The 21565-nt window shown below is 31.7% G+C and overlaps 1 protein-coding gene across 1 annotated transcript in view; it reads right to left on the reverse strand.

Annotated features, from left to right (window-relative positions):
* Positions 1 to 21565, reverse strand: part of ST8SIA4 (ST8 alpha-N-acetyl-neuraminide alpha-2,8-sialyltransferase 4) — an 82108-nt gene that overhangs the window by 44794 nt on the left and 15749 nt on the right. Inside the window, exons 3-4 of the mRNA XM_006913247.1 lie at positions 19885 to 20142; positions 361 to 654 (exon numbers count right to left, since the gene is read on the reverse strand). Of these exons, the coding sequence (XP_006913309.1) occupies positions 361 to 654; positions 19885 to 20142 (552 nt within the window). The remainder of the gene's footprint in view (positions 1 to 360; positions 655 to 19884; positions 20143 to 21565) is intronic.

The raw sequence follows: 21565 nt of genomic DNA on the forward strand, positions 1-21565 counted from the left end.
TATGCTTCCACAATATTACCCACTAGCCATTTAGCACTTCTGTTGGTAGTTTTCTTACCCCAAATTCATCAGTTTTACTCTGATTCTTATTATTTAACACAGAAAATCTAAAAAACAGCAATTTGTTCATGACGGACATAAATAAGTGCCAAGCTCAAATATTTGCTTTTTCAAGAAAGAGAATGAGGTAAAATACTATATAGCACATAAACAAAATTCAAGTTGGTGAATAGCCACTATAAAATAATGGAAACATATATCCATTGGGAGATTTTATGGAGGCTCCTTCCTGTCTAGGGGAAATGTTTAGTTATGTGTTCCATTGTGCCAAGGACAGACTGGTCCTTTCCAGACACTTACCCTCTGACAGCATGAATAAGTCTCAATGATGGATACGCTGTTCGCACTTTCAGTTTATTCTTAAGGATTAATGCATTAACCCACTCCACGTGCTTCTCTCCTCCTTTGACCATGAAAGCAGGAATCCAAAGGACACTGTCATTCAGCATGGAAAGTCTATGCACAAATTTTTCTCTGTCACTCTCATTCCGAAAGCCTCCAAATGCTCTTTGTACAACTGATGGATTCATGGTAATAAAATCTGATTTAGTTCCCACATCTGCAGCAAACTCCACCACAGGGGCTAGATTACACCTGAAGAGGAAAAAATTAATGGACAAATGAAAAATAAATATGAAACATTCACTCCTAAAAGGTGTGCATGAAGAGAATGGAGAACAAGTATTTTTTTTAACCAGGTGGGGAAAAAAAAAAGATAAGATAATCTGGCAGAATTACATTTTTAGTAAGTCACCACACATTCAGGAATATTGTCTTCAATAAAGATGTACTCTTCTGGTATAGAGATCAAATTGTCATTTATGTTAATTTAACCTATTGTCTAAAAATACTCTTTTCTGTTATCTTCATAAAACCATATGATATGAATTCCTAACGTGAATTTATGATGGTAAATTTGGCTGTTGTCATGACGTAGGAAATCTAAACCACATGCTGTTCTTTCTATAAGTAAGTAAAACACATGAGACTTGATATTCCAGTCCACACCACTTGTTAAGCTTAAGTCATTTCAACAACTTTATAAACATATGACAGCGGCTATTCTGTCTCCTGAAGTTAAGGGAAAACTATAATTCCTTATAGTATTTTCCACAACCATATTTGTAATTACCTTCTAGAGGCCTAAATGGGAAATAAAAGTAAGAAAAAATGGAGTTATCACACTTCATATTCTTTTTGAAATATTAAATAATGCAGAAGAGCCCTTACTGTAGGGTCAAATATCTTTCCGTTCCTTTTGAGGACATCCTCAAAATGCTTGTTTTTCCTGCTAGCAGGCCACATGCCCTCTCTGGAGGAGGGACAGGCTGGTTGTCCTGTTCTCACCACTGAAGCTTCAGGACCTCTCAAAGTGCCCAGGCTTGATTTTATTCTTGTAATCTGATTTCATGCTTGTATTACAAGAACGCTTTGGAGAGCATCTTGAATTTCGTCTTTGACCAATTTGTGATACTTTTTTGAATCTGTCACATTAATCTTTGAATTAAAAAATAATCTTATATTTGAAAATATTTTAACTTGCCAAAAAAAGGCAAATTTTAATTAGTTGATTAGTGAAAAAAATAGATTTTTAACAAACAAGAGTTTGCTAATTTGGAAAAAAAATTATTTCAATCTATTCAATCTATACTGTCATGAAAACACACACACATGCACACAGAGAAAATTTCTTCTTTGCTTTTCCTTTCCTTATATCAGTCTTTCAGGGGGAGGGAAAATAAAGCAATTTCCTTTTTCTGCATTTTGCAGGTTTGACTGCATTATAAGTTTCTCACATTTCTCTTCCTTGTGCATTTTGCCACATTAATTAAGTTCTTATACGAGTTAAATTTAATTAAAAAGTAAAGTGTGTGCTCTGCTATTAAAAATATTGGCTTATATATCCTTCCTTATCTCTTTTAATTAATATATCCTATTACTTCGTAGATCTTTGAAAACATTTAACTACCACAACAAATATCTTTCATCTCACACAATTAAGCATTGTCTATGATGAGCTACTAAGAGAAAACAAATAAAAATTAGGACATCATATTATTTAGAAATAAATACTCTTTTCAAGTTATATGTATTTAATGACACCCACTATATTATATGAGAGCATTTTTTGTCTCTATCCATGATCCACGCATTATTTGAGATTAGATATTATTCATTCCCATCACAGTTAAAATATTTATGAATGGGATTGCCCTGGAAAAGAACAGCTACATATGAACAGAAGCCAGAATGAACGTCTTAGCAGTGGAACTCACGGAAGATTGAAGACATGATAATTTTCAAAGTTCTAAAATGCACTCCATACCAGCTTTAAAAAACAGTCTAAAATTTTAACCAAGCTGATTATCAGATGAATTTGGATACTGTAGGAACATATATTCTGGACATCTTTATTACAGACTCTTCTCCTTCCTCAGGTAAAAAAAATAGACAACACTTGTTAACGTTGCGGTTAACATGCCCTTGTCAGTGGGGCTGGCTTCAGATGTATCGTTCTGCTATAACAATTCCTCAGCAATTCTTTTCAGAGGATTTCCACTGTAGAAAGACAATATCTACACTTCATCTTCTCCATACTTATAAAAATAATCCAAGCCAATCCAGTTAAAGAGAATGAAAATAACATTCCTGAACGTTTTCAGGAAAAAAAAATTGATTTATTACTTTATACTTTCATTACTTTTTCTTATAACATGTTTAAAAGCTCCCCCACCTCAATGTTTACTAACACTCACTCTTTTAGGATTGACTCAACATGTTTCTAAAACATTATTGCCTGGCCATGTGTCATTAAGAGCTAAAGAGATTTTCATCAATAAAGTTGGGTAATAAAAGATTTTCCACCTTGGAAGCAAAAGGAAATTAACAGAATAAGAATATTTCTGGAGAATAAGGATGACCCAGAGACAAACTAACATATTTGATACAATCAGAGAATGCTAAATGGCTGTGAGTCTAACTAAAAGAAACCAGGAGATCAAAGAGTAATTAATCCACATGAGCTTTATTGTAAAGTTTTTATGAGCTAAACATAGTCCAACCAGGCTTTGTGAGAGACAGAGATAGTGGTACTGAAAATAGCATGACGGAAGGACACATTGTAAAATATAACCTGTGCTGACTCCAGGAGTCCGGTTGTTCATTTTCCTTGCAGTGACTGTCTAATTTTTCATTGGAAGGAAAGATTAACATCATATCTACATGTTGCCAGTAAATTAACTATTCTGTGGTTGAGTCAGATATTTAGTCATATAATTAGCTGACTGCCACATAATCAGGGCAAGCATTAAGAAGCCAAAATAACAGAGCAACCGTGTTGCACTCCAGCAATTCAGTAGACTTGTAAACTTCATAGTGATAGTAGTAGCAATACAGCTGATTGAGCAAGATTATGAATAGATTTGCAATGACACATTTTTAATCTTCCTTTCTTTAAATCTTCTTTGGGATTATAATATTCAGAAGTAGCCAGAATGTGTAGCAAGCATTTATGAAATAACATGTTATTTGACATGCTATTCTTAAACTCATAAAATTGAAGAGTGGCCAATTTTTAAATGATGGATTTTTGTGAGTCAAAATTACTGAGTGCATAAGAATATTTAAAACACCTAAGTTCTATTTCTTTAGCCAAATTAAATTCTTTGTTTTGTCCAACTATTTTTGACATATTAAAAACCTGAAAACATATACAAGAATCAGGTATGTTGGCCAAACTGCCCAATTTTCAAGTTGTTTATGTTCATTTTCCATCATTGATGAAAAACTTGCAGAAATGCAACTAAAACCTCTTGCTCTCTAGACCTCTATAACTTCTTCCGTGATCTCACACTACACATGATTGCCTTTCAACATTCCTTTTATGCAGAATTGAAGGTATTTTTGTTCTTCAAGGTTATATAATTTTTAAAATTCTTTTTAATATTAATTCATCTAATTTTTTAAGGAAAGACATGCTTATTTCATGTATAGCACCTCAAGATCACAGAATTCCCTGGGAAGACATATCTCTTAGATTTGTCAATATTCTATGCATTTCCCTTAAGTTATAGCTCAACAGTTTAAGCAACGAAGAAATCCCTCTTTTAATAGCTCAACAACTTTGTCTTGAGAATTCGTTGTACAGATATTACACTGCATGCACAAAACTCTTTTTTTTCTGGCTATCTTACCATTTATGCTATTTTTACAATGATATAATCTGGCCAAAATATAATCTTGACAGTTATTATTAGTAATATCGATAAGATGATGCTCATTCACTTGTTTATTCATCTCATTGTGTGTGTTATATATTTGTGCTAGCCACAGGACCAGTCATCCACGATACTGAGGTAAAACAGTGTGTACTGTGATAAAAGATATTGTTAATTCTTTACACATATAACATAGATTAAGTGAGAAGAAAACAATATTAAGTGGATTACAGACTAAGTTTATCACCAGTAGTTAATGTCCAGACAAATTCCAAACACATAATTAGCATCCTTTTTCTCCTTTGACCAATCCTAATGTCAATTTTTCTGTACTAGCACTGAAATCCCTCAGCCCAAATCATTGTTACCAATGGAATCACATTTTTAACCAGCTGGGAAAAGGGAGAGAGCCTCTTCTCTTTTCTGCTTACAGAGGAAGCTCATGGTTCCTATTTATTCCCATCTTGCTTTTGAGCTTAAAGAACCAAGAGAACAAAGAATCTCTGAGACCTGAGTGTTTTAGGTTTTGTGGTTACCCTCTCAAAATTGCTAAGGGAAGCTGAAACATGAAATATATCAGTCTCTCTGACTTTCTTGAGGTGACAGTAGGTAGTAGGCCCCAATTGAATATGAAACCAATAATTTTTGCAATACTTTGAGGTGAGGAGTAGTATCACCCCCACTGTAAAAGATGAGGAACTAAGGTCAAAGTAGTTAAGAAACATGTCCAAGGACACAGTATGTATAAAAGAAAAACATGGATACTTTAGAATGATTCCAGGACAAAAGATTTAATTGACACTATTTACACATATAATTTTTTTTTTTTTTTCCCAGAATTGGAGGCAATGTCTCTATGTTCATTCTTCACTCAAACTTTCTTGTAAGAGAAGGAGTTTTAGATTTTGGTCTCAGACTCCCAGGACTTAAGCATGTTATATAAGGCCATTCAGCCATGAACGTACCCAAAACCTGAGCAGTTATTAAACAAAAGGTTTTAAGTACATTAAATATGAAAATAATATTAACATCTCAGATCTCTTGAGGGAAAGGATTTTCAAAGTGCCAGTAAAAAGATTAACTATTTAATTGATGAGACTTTTTGAAATATGAAGCATAGAACTAACAGTTGATTAATATGTGATATACCATATAAATTGACTATATATTATATAGTAAACTAAGTGTAAGAAATAGAGATGAAACATCATGTTGAAGATTTAGATTTTCAGTATAGTGGATGGACACAAAAATACACACATCATATTTTATGCTTGCTGACAATGTAATAAAAAAATACTAAACTTCATAGAAATAAAGACTAATGACACATATCATGAAAAGCTGATTAAACAAAAGAGGAAATTTTTCACAAATCCAGATTTGTTTACATTACTGGCAAGGCTGGGAAGAACAGTGTCATTATTTCTAGGGAAATCACAGAATGAAAAAAATCAAAGTCATTCTAAAAGACAAAGATCTAAATACCGAGAAATATTTTAGACTATGTCATTCCCACACTTCAGTCAAAACCAAAATGGAGTTGTTGGGCAAATTTGCTACAATTGCACAGATGTTATTTAATAAGTTATTTGGGGGGAAGGTGAAGGGAGAAGGTATGCCAAAGAATGGGTATATGGTGCTTAATTCAAATAAAATGTTAAATATCCACCTAATAATATCCAACTTTATAATTTAAGAAATAAAAGGTATTAGCTTAGTTTCTGCCTTCAGCTATTTTTTCAATAGTAGCAATATGGGCATCGGCGTTCACATCCCAACATATGTGATCTTAGACAAGTTACTTAAACTCTCTGAGATCTAACTTTTTCTGTAAATGAAGTTATTAACACTGATTGGAATGTTATTGAAAAAAATGGAACAGAACATGTTAATATCCTTTTGGGATTGCTTGCTTAGAGTTGGTAGTAAATATTAGTTTATACTCATCTTTTTTACATGCTCTTTCCTTTTACGACCTATTGTGAGAGGCAAAAGAAATTCAGGTAAGCAAATTAAAGAGCATGTAAAATAGGAAGAACTGACAACAGTGTAAAAAAAAAATTTATTTATAGCATATTTAATAAACCATTTTGTCTGGAATTTAGGCACCCCCAAAACTAACTGGGGCTTGAATGGTTGATTCAATGGTTGATTGCGAATATCTTGAGTATTAGACAGAGCAAATCTGACTGCACAGGCAATGTGAAACCTAGAAGCTCATAGACATGTCAGTGTACTTAAGAAAAATATAACATAAGTGTGCAAGAGAATAAGGCTCTACAATTAGAACTTTGAAAGTTCATATATAAGGTAGTGAAGATCTTTTATTATAACAATAAGAAGAATAGCTAGGTTTTATTGAGCACTTATTATGTGCCAAAACTATTTTATAATTAAAAAAAGTAGTATCATTTTAATTTTCTGAATAAAGTATAAAGAGAAATTTCTGGCACCTGTTCATTGTCTTGGTAAAAATCCATGATGGTATATTAAAGACAAGAGGGTAGGAAACCAAGCAAGAACTCTTAGAATGCATTTCCATGCACTCTTGTCAAAATCAGGGAGCTGAACTTCTCCATTGATTGGTGGTTGCTTGAACAGTTGCTACTGTTTTATAGAGGAAAGAACTATTTAGCATGGGTTCATCTTCTTAAAAATTAATTTCTGCATTAAAAAGAAACAAACAGAATTCATGAAATATTATGGCTGATGCTTTAATCACCCATGCCAGAAAGCTAAGGCAGAGAAATCATAACTTTTCTCTTTGCAATTCATGGTGTTAAGAAACTAGGTACCACGGGTTCATTACAGTGTCTCCGGGAAACATATCTGAGTTTTCTAACTTTTAGTGTTTACACCATCAAACTTGTCACAGTACCATTGCCTTGACATTTTATTTTATTGTTTAAGAAAATAAACTAAAAACATGTTCTTTGGGCATTATAAATTACAAATGTATTTTTTCTTTTTACTTTTTTTGAAAGTACAGTCCAATGTTGAGAAATGATTTCTATCTTAGTGCATATGATTTATTCAACACTTGGCCTCAGAAAGACAGTTGGTATAACGACCAGAAAATTTAGGCATTCTGATTCCGGTCAAGCACTGAGAAAAGTATCAAGTCATAAGAAGATAACAGTGAATGTTTTATTTTCTGATATCACAAGGTAGGCCAAGGCAACTTCTCATTCATTACACCATATTTATTCTATGTGGATCTTTCTTATACTCTATCTTAGTAGAAAGTCACATTTTGACTCTACTGAAAGGCCTCGATCCATAAATTTTTTAACTTTCATATCTTATTTATTACAAAGCCCTAAAAATTCCTCTCAGAAAATTTCTCTTGAATATATTCTCTGTCCATTGAACTATTTATATTTTCTTAGTTTAGCCACCACCATGTTTCTTTGAACCATCATTGCAATAATTTCTTAATTAATTATTTTGAAGCTGTTAGATATATTAGTGGACCGTTAATTAAATTTGGGGTCATTGATTAGCAACTTTTAACAAATAAAAAAGAACAGAATGGATTATAATAGAAAATGTAAGATTTCCTTGCACATAATTTTATAAAACTTTGTTCCAGATATATGTGTTTGTAATAATAGTGGAAGCAATAGTAGAAGTATATTATGATGTAAGTTGTATTTCTTACCATGCCTCTTTATTAAACAATATTGCTCTAATCAGTTCTTTAACGCAAGAACTCCAACTTTATCATTCTCTGTTTCAAGGTTAGTATTATCTTATTAAAATGTACATTTGATCATGTTGCTATCCTATCCAAAAATCTTCAGTAATATTGATCAAGGGCTTCATAGCTTGTACCTACTCTTACTTTCAGAATGTTCTCTATCTACACTCATTGCCTGTTTTAGATCTGAATGGCATCGGACTATACTCTTTGTACTTTTCTGTGTCCCATTGTTTATGATGATGTCTTTGCCATAAAGTGACCTCTCTCATTTAGACTCTCTAGCCTCTAACCTAAAAAAAGTCATAAGTATTCTTAAAACTCAAAGGATAATAGCCATTGCAATGCTTTACAGGTTTTCTTTGGCAGAACTAATTGCTTCCATTGCAGTGTTCTAAAATACTTAACTTATATCTTTATTCTACCATGCATGAAATTCTCTCACATTTAGTTGCTTGTATAGAGTTGACATATATCTTTAATGAAATTAGTAGAGACGACCATAATAATAATGAGACTTACTCTGTATGTACATGTGAAATGAGAACTATTCACAATGGTATTGGATCAGTGGTCTTCTAGAGCACTGCTGATGCTCTAAACCAGGTCCTGAAAACATACAGGCCCTTGGACCAGATGTTAACAGAACTCTGAAAAATGGGTAACTTTGTTTATACATTTCTCTATTTAAAGGGGATAGCCTCTCCTGAGCCTGTCATGATTAATGCAAAAGAAAAAAAAAGCTACCACCTGGATTGGAGGCCCCAGGCTGTCAGTTTGTGAGCTCTGCACTAAATCTTCTGATTTCTTGTTCAATATTTATTTTTAACATGTTAGTTCAGTTGAACTTGTTAAACATGTTCCACTGGAAAGCTGATATAGTGTGTGTTTTGGGAGATAAGCTAAGGAAAACAAAAGGTACCAGTAAATATGTTAAGCTGAAAACTGCATTTTAACTGCAATTGTTATAATGTTTAACTCTCAGAAATTGTGCTAACTAAATTAGATCAAAACTGAAAAAAAATTGTCCTTTTAAGTTGGAATTATTTACACTTAAACAAGAAATATAATCTACTTCACCAAAATACCTATTTTAAGTGACTAGTGTTTTCTGTAAGCAGAACTATCATTACTCAAAACGAGTTTGGAAACTAGAGAAGTCCTAAAGGATGATTTTTTAAAAAATACCCTAATTTTTAAAAATACTCATAAGTCAAAATTTACCCATAAAAAGAATTGGTACCTAAGGATGAAAAGCAGGGAAAAAAAACTACAGTGGTTAGCATTCTTCCAATTGTTAGGATCCCTCCCCACTTAATTTTATTAAAGCATAACAGTTTCAGTTTGTGGTTTGTAAAAAATGAAACTCCCAGTTCTCTCTTAACCAAGACAGTGTTTGGTTTTCTGTTGAACTTCATATAAAATATTGAGCTATGCTTAAAAGTCTATTGTATGTTAAAATTGTCCAAGACTTAGAAATCTTCTCACGAATAATTAAAAATAGATCGTAAATATCTTTAATCTAAAAGGAACCAAATTAAGCATTCCAAATATTAATTGTTTTCTTAAACTACATATAGAAGGTCATACCTGGAGAATTTGAAAAATTAAAGTGAAGGGCAAGGCATGTATATATACATGTTACAAAACTGAGTAGGATTATTAATGAACTCAATCATCAAGGTCTAAAGAGCATGAAAAGCACATCCACACAAGACTCTGATAAGATGGTGAGCACAAAGAACAAGGGCAATAATATCCATAAAAATATGAATCACTGAAAAGAAATTATTTTTCCTGTCCCAAATGGAACTGCCTTAAATCTTAGTTTTATTCGTTTTATAATTAATTCCTTCTGTCTCTCTGGTGGTAATGCTCTGTTCCTAGCTCTATTATTATTACTGTCACTGTACTATTTTGTTATACTTCTCTGTCTGTCTCCTCAAAAAGACTGCAAATCCCAAACAGAACAGACTACATAATTTATCTTTATATCCCTCATACCTCCTGAAGTCCCTCAGAACTTGGCATCTAGTAGTTGCTTGGTAATTGTTTGTTGAAGGAAGAAATACTTGTTGAATAATGTGACAACAGATTAATAAAACTACTCCTTCCATTTTTTAAACGTAAAATAAATGGTTTTTGAATTTTTTAATAATCATATTTAGGAACCATACATTTAATACCAAAAGTCATACTGGTAGTCAAAAATAATTATGGATTCTAATTTGGAACATCCTTCCTAAACAATTAATGTATCATAGTAAAAAAAATCACTCCCAGTTTTTAATAGGATTACCATGCTTTTGAATCAAGACTGTATTGTTTAGTCTGATCATTAATATAATTCACTAAACATTATAAGAGCTAAATGTTACTACCTTATACCCAATACCACACATATTTAAGTTATTCAAACCCAAAGAACATCCAGATAATTGAGTATCAGTAATCATATTTTACAAATAAGGTGGAGGAGCTTCAGTTTACAAATCTCCAGAGCTAGGATTTGAACCCAACTTTGAATCTGAAACAAAATGAATCCAAAATTTATTGCACGATACTGCAGTTTCAAATGATTTTGCTTATCTGAAATACATATTGTCTCTCTCTCTCTCTCTCTCTCTCACACACACACACACACACACACACACTGGACACTAATGAGAGAATACTCAAAACTACAGACTATAAAACTCTAAGCTAAATTTTTATGTTTGTTAAAAAAATATATTTTATGCTTAATTTCACCGGGGAGTGTTAGAGCTGGACCATGAGCCTCACTCTTGTAACTCCTACTGTATCACTCTTCCCGTCTATATTCCAGATTTTAAACATAATTTTTAAAATTAAAATTATTTTTATTCTCAATTTAAAAACATTACTTGTGTTCACCACATGAGGAAATACACACAGACACACACATTCACACACACGCACACACATACACACTCACACCAGTACCAAAAACAGAAGTTAAGCTAGTTTTCAAACATAAAACACTTGTAAGTCTCCCTCTAAAAGAAAATCTACATTAACATCTGATACCATACTGACTGCCATTGTTCTAAAAAGAAGTTTCCAGTAATGACATAAGTCAAATAATATACGGAAAAGATTGCTTTTTGTGGTTCTAGGGATTTCAGTGGTTGTCAGTGAAGTAGATATGGGAAGCGGGAGGTCTTATCTCCCAGAAAAATGTCAGAGTCCTTTCCCCAAAACTATACTAAATAATGTTGATGTAAAATAATTTCTCTCCTTTTTGATAATACTTGTATTTACTGATTCTTCTTTACATACTTTATAATACTGTGACTTTCCAAGCCCCTGACCTCATAACTTTTATTAGTTATAATAATCTGTACAAATCATTAAAAATTGTCCTTGTTTTTCTTTGGCGAGGAAGTGATACTCTCCTGATTTTAAGTCTTAACATTTTCTTGCATCTATCAGAAGGAAAGGCAATACTCCTAGACCAAAGGAAACAAACAGCCAGAATGGGGGATGCAGTATTAAATGGAAAATGTTATTTCTACAAGGTGAACAATGAGAAGGAAATTTATTAATAAAACATGTCAACCAGAAAAAAAAATTCAAACAACAATGTAAGTTGACAGGACCTATTCCAAAGTTGTCTACTGAAACATAAGAAAATAGAATCACGAAGTTTTGACTATTGAAAGGAATTCATGAGTCCATCTAGTTCAACTATCTCATTTGGTATACTGGGAAACTAAAACCCTAAGTGGTTTACGTTACTTGTTCAAAGTCACACAGCTATACTTAGCAGCAATGCCAGCAGGAGGATCTAGGTTTCTGAACTATCAAATAAATATCATTTCAATCACACTTCATGGGAGAATACATACTACTTAGCTACAATGGCCATATAACCGTAAATATTTACATTTTCTGTCACCAATTTTCTCATCATGAATATTAATCCTAAGCCATCAGAAGGAAGAAAGATTTACATTTCTTGAATAACTAATCTGTACTTAGGCTTATACCATTTCACACACATTATCTAATTTTATTTCTACGACAACAACAAAAATATACAGATTATTTTCTTCATATTAAGTGTGAAGTGACTAGGGCTTAGAAAAGTAAATAAATCATTTAAGATTGAATATAAATATTAAATGGAAGAGCTGGATCTTGAAATCAGATCTACCTGATTTAAAGATTTATCTCGTTTGATTAAGGTGTTATCGCCCTTGAGAGAAAAATGTCATGTCTCCTGCACACTTATCGTCTTTAGAATATTTTGATATACTTTTGGCACACAATAAGTACTTGATAAAAGAAAGAAATTTCACAGATGAGCCATAGACCACAAATGGAGAAACTACTCAACACTATAAAATCAGCTTTTTAAAAAAATTATTTTATATTTCTTTGATTTTTAAATTTCTTTCCAACATTATTGAGATAGAATTAACATATTACATTGTGTAAGTTTAAGGTGTACAACATGAGTATTTGATATATGTATATATTGTGAAGTGATTACCAGGACAAGGTTAGTTAACACACCCATCACCCTACATAGTTACCTTTTTTGTGGGAGTGTGGTTTTATTTGTTGTTCAATTGGCTTTGTGAGCCTAGACTTTGAAGAATGATTAGTACCTTGTGGAAATATCAGACATTAAAATGACATTTTTTCTTCCATCTTTTATTATATGTCATCAGAATTTGAAATCTATAATTGAAACAATCTCTCACTGATCTTCATGTTTCAGAGTAAACATGAACTAAAAACCTATTGGTCTAGTGTAGCACTAACTGTTATTTCTAATTGAAAAAGATGTTTGCAATCTTTGAATAGGAGGGAATATAAAGCTCTGTTATTGCTTCCTTCTCCAACTTATGGTATACACTCAGGAAAGTCATTCAAAACTCTGTGTTCTACAGAAAAATGTAGTTAACCTAAGCCTACCTCAGAGGAACCAATGGAAAACAATTCAGACTCTTCAAGATTCATTTTCTGTCATTCGAAACATGTTATATTTTAAAATGTAGCATATTTATGTTATCATTTGTACTTTCCATTATATAATTCATATTGTTCTTTGATTTTCCTAATTTTCCTTCTACATCTATTCCCATTGTCACTATCTTACTTTGCCATTCATTATCTCCACCTATAGACTCTTTTCAGTATTACCATCTTTGTCTCCCTCTAATTTATCTATCACCCAGAAATCTTCCTGAAATTTAAATTCGATCATGTCATACCTCTACTGATTGGCTCCACAGACTACTTGCAAAATTAAGTCCACCTTCCTTACCAAGGCAATAATGGATCCAGCGTTACCTGTCTCTCAGCCTCCCTCTCCAGCCTCACCTGCTTCCTCTGACCTATACAATCTTTTATTCCAGTATGCTGAAACTACTCTTGGACCTGGGAAAGCCACTCATTCTCATTTCTAAGTCTCTGTGTACATTGTAGATTCAGTTTGAACTAGGTATCACTCTTTTCTCTTTTCTATACTTATCTCCTCAATCTTCATGACTCAATTCAAGTGCTGCTTCTCTCAGAAAATTATCCTTGGTCATCCACTTATGTCTCTTCCCTGCCTCCTACTCAGTGTCTACTTCTCTGCATACCTCTAATAAAACAATCTGCACATTATTAGTTCATTACTTCATCTCCTTCACTAGACGGTGATCGTCTCAATGTAGAGACTTATTCTCTATTTCTGTATCTCCACTTCCTGGTAAATGGGTGAGTAAGAGTGAAGGAATTAATGAATAAAGTATAAGAAGGATCAAAGCTATACTATGCATCACTTAAAACAATAAATACTGAAAAGTGTGTGTTTGGCTTTGGAGTACATACTTTAGGCTTATGTCCATTTACAGATGAGTCTAATAGCTGAAAAATAACAAATACTTTAAGCGTAAAACTGGAGTTATATTTTAAAATCTATGGAAGGATTGATCAACTGCCCATTTGCTAATGCTCATTTGATGTCAAGGAAGGATCTTTACAATATTATGATTCTTTATTATGAATCATACCATCTAAGCTTGGTTTATCATCTTACTCTGTCCTATAACTTGGATTTCATCATATTTTGCCTCTTCTGGTATCTTTCTTATTGAGAGCTCTTTCTCTATCTCATATTTGATTTATTTATTAACATGGTCCTTCCATCCACAAATATGCTCATGCTCTATATCTCTACTGCCTATAGCAATAGCAAACAAACAAACAAACAAACAGAACAAATAAATAAATCAGCAAACCAACAAACTCTAAGGGCCTTTCTTGGACTACAGGATACTATGTAAATTCTTAACATGGTATAATGTTCCTTCATCATTTAAGCCTTGCCATTTCCCCTGCCACATTGCTGCTCATTATGAACATAATAGTAGAGTGGTCCCAAACTCTTGTCTTATCCTAAGACCTTGGAAAGCATTTGTCTTTGCACTTACTTGTCCCTTTGCCTTAGATTCCTCTTTTCCATTTGTTGAATGACTAATCATCAAATGTATAATGATTTACTTGTTTTTTCTTGTTGTATAATTTTTATTGAATTAAACTTATTGGGGTAACATTTGTTAATATATTATAAAAGTTTCAAGTGTACAATTCTAAAATACATCATGAGGAAATTGCACTGTGTGCTTACCACCCAAAGTCACCATCTGATTGTAAAATGCCTTTCTACTTAAACAATTGTTCACATTGGATATATTCTTAGAACTGAAAATATTGAGTGTGGATATACACAATTTTTAAGTATTGCTAAACATCAAACTGATTTTTGGAAAAGTTTTATCAATTTACATTTTAGAAAGCATTTCACAGGAGTGCCAATATCATTGCAACCGTATACTAAATACTAAGAATTAAAAAACAATTCTTACTAGATAGATAGATGAGCAATTGTATTTGTTTATATTATTTTTAGAAAATGGAGTATTTTAAAAAAATGTTTTAAAATATGAAAGTTTATCAGTCATTGTTATTTCTATTTTAAAAAATTATCTCTTGTAAATAAAATCTTTTTATCCAGAGTGACATGATTAAAGAAAAAAAAGCTAAAGCCTTACCTCACAACACAATCCATAACACATTCTATTTTTAGTTTTAAGTTAAAATTTTAAAATCATACATAATTAGAATAAAATAGAAATTCTGATTTCTACCCAAAATATACAATTTATGGTTAAAATCAATAGAAATCACAAAAATAATTACTTTAAAAACTATAAAATTTCATACATCAAAAATATAAATAAAATATTAAATAAAAATAAGTTAGAATTCCCTGGATAGATCCCTACCAGAAACTTAGTTATTTGAACTAAAAACATTTGAGTTAGTGACAAACATATTCTCTGTGAGAGTGGCTAGGGAAGACCATTTTATGAACACATCGAAAACCAGGCATATTTTTTTTTTTTTCCCTAAGAGTCTATTTTGCTATGAAAGAGTTAGTATTCATAGATGGTCAAGAGAATAATTGAAAGTTTGCCATAAATTACTCACTAGTGTTGAATGAAAAATTGAGTTATAAAAATTCATTGTATCAGTCAAAGCGAGTCAATTCCTCCATCTTTTTCTTTTGTGAAACATATCATCCCGTCTCTTAGGAAGCTAGATCATCATAAAGTAAAATATTTTTATCTTATTACTTTAGTTTCATGAATAAATATATATCTTCGCTACAATTATTTCTAATTTTATGTACCCGAATTTTATAGATACTCATCTATTCAAGCAGTGTTACTATGTCTGCACTTCATATTATCTAGTGTTAGTCAATGTCAACTATATACATATTTGATAAATCAGGAGAAAGTTTGTCTTTTTGCTTATATCAGAGAATGAGAATTTGAATTTCTAGTCAATGGCCATCGCTATCAGGATGCAGTGACAAATTTAATTTTTCAGGACATTTAATTCGAACAAGATGTGCTTTGGTAACATTCATCATTAGTTTTGTTTTACATTTTATGCATTTCTTTACTATATTTTCACATAAGAATTATTGTGCTCTAGTCATGATGGCCTATGGTTAGCACTGATAAAGTTTTGTTGTATAAATAAACCAACATAGTAAGCTGTTAATACCTTTGTGATAATAATTTAATGTTTACCTTTTAACATTTTATTTTCATTTTAAATGACCATAATAATAATACCAAGCGAATGTGTTTCAATGGGTAGGATTGTAATTAATGTGGCCCCTGGGTGGAAGAAGAACTTTAGGGAATTATTTGTGCAGGCTTCTAAATTTACTGGTCATATAAGTACTGGTATAAAAAAGTGCTTTACAATTTTAAACTCACATATATTTTTTTCCTTTTTGTTAGGGATATAAGTTTAGTCAACTGAATATTTAGAATGTCTTTTTATTAGTTAATAAAATAAAGCTATCGTTAGGCCTAGAATTGTACTTCTCTTTACTTAACAACACCATAGACATAGATGTTACTTGAAGAAAAAAAATGTTTATCCTAGAGAGTTAAAAAGAGAATATTGGAGATAAAATTATACATCTTACAGAACATTCTTTTGTGTAGATCCTGGCCTGTGCTGCCTACCCTAGGGATGCAAAAGCACATAAAAGGAAGTCACAGTTTCCTCCATTTTCAAGGTAGCACATCCAGAGAATTCAAAACATCTATCAATATTCGAAGAAGTAGGTCTAAAAAATAACATTAAAATAATATTTATTTATTTATTTTTTGCCCTTTGCAACCACATGAATGGAACTTGAGGGCATTATGCTAAGTGAAAAAAGTCAGACAAAGAAAGACAAATGCTACATAATATCAGTCATATGTGGAATCTAAAAAAGCCAAACTCGTAGAAATGGGGAATAGAATAGTGGTTACCAGAGGCTGGAAGGTGGGAAAAATTAGTAGATATTGGTCACAGGGTACAAACTTCCAGTTCTCAGATGAATAAGTTCTGGGGACCTAATGCATAGCATAGTGATTATAGTTAACAATACTGTACTACATGCTCGAAAGTTGCTAAGAGAGTCGTCTTAAATTTTCTCATGACAGAATAGAAATGGTAGTTACGTGACCTGATGGAGGTGTTCATATTGCAGTGTATAAGTGTATCAAATCAATAAAGGCAGAGTTTATAATCTAATTAATGTTGAATGAGATTTTATCTAAAAGTAATGCTTTGGTTTATAAAGGTAGAGGTCAATTTGAATATAATACCTGGATGAATCTGATCATTGCAGGGTCACTGAACTAATTAGTGTCTGCAGCAAGCAGACCAAGCATAATTTATCTCTCTCTTAACAATCCTACTGTTTTACAAGAAAAGTGGGAATCAAACTAGGAACTCAGGCTATATATGCAAACAACCAACCAAAACTATCTATATAGCTATGCAGATACACACAAAATATATCTCCAAAAAGGTGAGAAATTTGAAAGATTCTATAGATTACTAAAATTTTTAACAACTTTAACCAGTTTGATACAGATGGGAAATTATTTCGAGGAACGGTGTTTGATTAAATTTTAAATAAAAACTCTTGATGTTTTAGCGTAGAAGAGACAGATATACAAAAACAAAAGGCATACACATATTTGGAGCAGGAAAAGGTTTCTGGCACACAGACAGTGAGCCAGAATGCCATGACAAAGAAAAAGGGTTTAGAAAGGATGACACATCACTGAAGACCAGAATTCCCCAAGTAGCTATTATACAATAAAGATGTTTTTTCTGTAAAGATTAATTATTTCTAATGATAAGTGGACTCCTGATAAAATTTTTCTTGGAAAATCAGAAACTCAATCCTGAGCTACATTTCCCTAATATGCACTTTAATCTGGAACATTCCAACTTCTATTTTTGGAAAATAGAAACAATAGAAGGAAAAAAAAAAAAACATATGTGGTGGTAATTTTCAGCCTTCATTAAGATGCTTATCCTCATCTTTTTATACTTCTTGGTTAGATCATAACACAGTTATAGACTTGTAGGATTGGTCATTATTGCATTCTTGTTAAATAATTTTTAAAAATAATCACAGCTTAGGAAAGTATAAAGAATTTCTTGAAGTTCTATTCCCAAGAACACTCTACTGTTGGCAAATGCTCCAACACCAGTAAGTGACTTGCAACAAGTAGATAAATAAGTTGAGATCTAATAAGTTATGGAGATCTAATCAGAGTGATTATAGTCAACAATAATGTGTTCTAAACTTCAAAGTTACAAAATACTAGATCTTACCGTTCTCACCATAAAAAAAGAAACAATAATTATGTGACCTGATAGAGGTGAGAGATAACATTAAGGTCTTAATTTCAGAGTCTGAGGTGGGACTAAACCTCATTCGTTATAAAGACCCTAATGCTACAGAGGGATGCAGGAAGGAGGAATCAGTCACATTTGGATCCTGTATTCCTTCAGTATTAATCAATTTTTCAAATTATCTTCTTTACATTGCAACAATTTCCATTACGCTCTAAAGTCTTTACTTTTTTATTTTACCTGTCCTCTGAGTTTAGTCTCTTTGGAAATTCTAGAAGCTTTATGGTTTTTTCACAACCATACTTCACATAGATTTCAAAGTCTGAAGCTCATTACTTCCACTTCCATTGTCATTCTCTCATCAAACATTTTTATCTCCTTTTGGATATAATTTTGTTTGTATATCTACATGTTAACAGGGTTTTTCTCTCAGTCCAATCAATTTAAGAGGTCAGGTTTTTAAAGGTTCAACTGATGTCAAATGAATCTCTGACCCTGCATCTGAGTGAGAAAAGGTAAGATGATAATGTTTGTAGTTATATTCATTTTTGTGAATTATATTTACCCGATAATGTTCCATTATCATTTTTCTTGGCTATTAATGTTTTATAAACAATTAATGCCTTTTTACCACTTCATAGGTATTATAATTAATAGCTACATAATTAATGATATTTATTTTTAAGACTATATATCAAAAAGATGTTTTCAAGATCTCTACTTTGATAGGCTGGATTCCAGCATATTCAAGACTTCAGGTTATTGTCAACATGGCTAATCGGCATCTTTTCTACTTATCTTTATATTGCACTATTTCTTATTTCAATATACATACTTTATTCATTCAGCAAATTTTTCTAAAGAACTAAAACAAGCTAAAAAATCTGTCCAGATATATGAATTGGGGATTAAAAATCGCTAATAGTTGTGATGCCATCATGATCCCATTTCTACTGTTGTGTTTTTTTTTTCAGTTAATTAAAAGTTAATCAAGCACATGACTCATCAAATATCTGTTAACTATCAATGAAAAACAAACAGTATGTATAATTATGTGCAATAACTCAAAAACTAAAAAGTACTAACATACACAAATACCATGTATAGAGAATAATGAAGATAATTTGGCCCAATATATCAAATATCAACTTGCTAAATTATATTCTTAGAATCTAAGTAATTATCATTAAAAAGTAAAATTACCTTACATCTATTACATCATTGCATATTAATGTTTATAATGTTTATGAATAAAGTAATAGAATTTATTTAATATAAAGATAATTATAAATATAATTAAGTGAATTAATTCATGCACTAATATAAATAATTAATTATTTATATTTGTGAATAAATTCATGTTAAATAATGAATATGAAGAAGAAATATTAAGAAAAATAGTTTTCCTATGTAGTATTAAAATTAATAAAATTGCCATTTGACAAAAAATGCCGGTGTGAATCTTTTTTTTAATGACAAAATAATTTTAATTTTATATTTTAGGGTAAATGTAAATTTGGATGCTTCACAGAAAGCATATTGGCTTGAGCTTTCAATAATCCTTAATATTGTTAGATTGAAACATTTATGTCAGTTTTATATTTTTAAATTAAACATCTTTGAAGAAATTACAATCTTTAGGAACAGTAGAAAGCTTACCTTATTACAAAATTGTGACTATCAATCTCCTTTCCACATTCACTATCTAGCAGGATGCCAGAATTTCCAACAACTGCACAGGTCTTAAATCTGCGATTTTTCATTGGTGAAACTTCAGGTAAGAGGCTATGTAGATCCTGAGAAATATTTAGTGTCCGGCGCCTGTCAAGCACATAGTGTATGACATCACCAGGCTTAAAACTGCTCTTGACCACTGAGACATCTCGTTCCGCATCTAGGAAACGAAGAATGTTCTTCCTGTAGTTGAAATAGAAACAAAGCTTTCCATTAATGATAACATATCCAAGAACTGGTGATATCATTTACAAAGTACCAAATAATAAAATGTAAATTGGTAAATTATTAATCTTAAATTGTGAGGTGGTAAGTAAACCAATTAAGTAGATTTCATAGGGAATAGAGTATATTTTTAAAAAATCATTTGCACAGCTTCTCAATTTATACCTATTTGTGAAGAGAACATAGCCCCCATCTACCAAAATATATATAAAAATTAATTTATTAAATAAAATACAATTGCCATGACTTGACTTTTTATAACTAGATATTCTGCTAGATTTAATTTTCTACAATCATCTATTTTGTTTAATGTTTTCTGGTTAAGATGAGTAGAATTAACTTAAAATTGTTTGGAATTATATCTTAGTTAACTCTATTAAAATGATTAAACTTTTCAACAAATTTAGATATACAGTTCAAATCACGTGCATATGATAATTATTTGAAGAAGAGTTAAAACTATAACACTATCTTCATATGAAAGTTTCCTTCCAAGTTCAAAAATTCAGAAAGCAAGCTCAGTACATTAGAGGAAAAGATGAACAGATAGAACACTGGACTTCTTCACTTTTTTTAGTATTTGATCTTTTAAATTTTAATTGAGCACATGGGTTCTCAACAAAAACATTTTCAAACTTTCAAACATAAGTGCACTGGTTTTGGTCATGTGAGTTAATTTTCTTAAGTGGTATATGAGTGGATCCTGTGCATGACTATATGAGAGAGAAATAAACTTTCAACTTGTTTGATCCTTGTATTTTAAGGTTTCTTTTTTATGGAAGCTTAGCCTATCCCATAACTAATAAAGAAACTGATAACAGATATGAGAAGCTGCATAAACATATATGCATATACTAAGTTAGGTGATGGAAAATAAGATAATAGATATAGCTGGCTGGAAAGCTGGTGACCCTTGGCATGATACAGCAAATCTCCTTATGAAATTGTTGTCTGCAATAACATGCTCTATATCTAATAAGCCTGTTATTCTTGGAGAATTGGTTAAAAAGTGTTTTCATGTTTTATGTTTGTTGCACGAAATAGCTAAGTTGCAAAATGAGATGGAAGGGAATATCTCTGGCAATGACCTGTAATCTAAACTCTGTGAGGGTCTAGTAATTGGGACCTCCCAAATGTTTCTAATATTCCAATGAGCAACAGGTGCAACTATAAATCAGAGCCATCCCAGCAGCAAGAGGGATATTTCCTTCCCAACGAAGGATGTCTATCCAAATGACTTTAGAGTAGCTGCCATTAAATTGAGGAAAAAGAGGGTTAGGCCCGAATAATGAGAGGAGAGACAGAACACTGAAGAGCTGTGTTCAGAAGAAATCTTTAGGTGGGTTTATTTACACCAGGAACTAACTACAAGGAAGTAGCC

This window comes from Pteropus alecto, unplaced genomic scaffold (genome assembly GCF_000325575.1).
Source record: "Pteropus alecto unplaced genomic scaffold, ASM32557v1 scaffold20, whole genome shotgun sequence".
Taxonomy (NCBI): domain Eukaryota; kingdom Metazoa; phylum Chordata; class Mammalia; order Chiroptera; family Pteropodidae; genus Pteropus; species Pteropus alecto.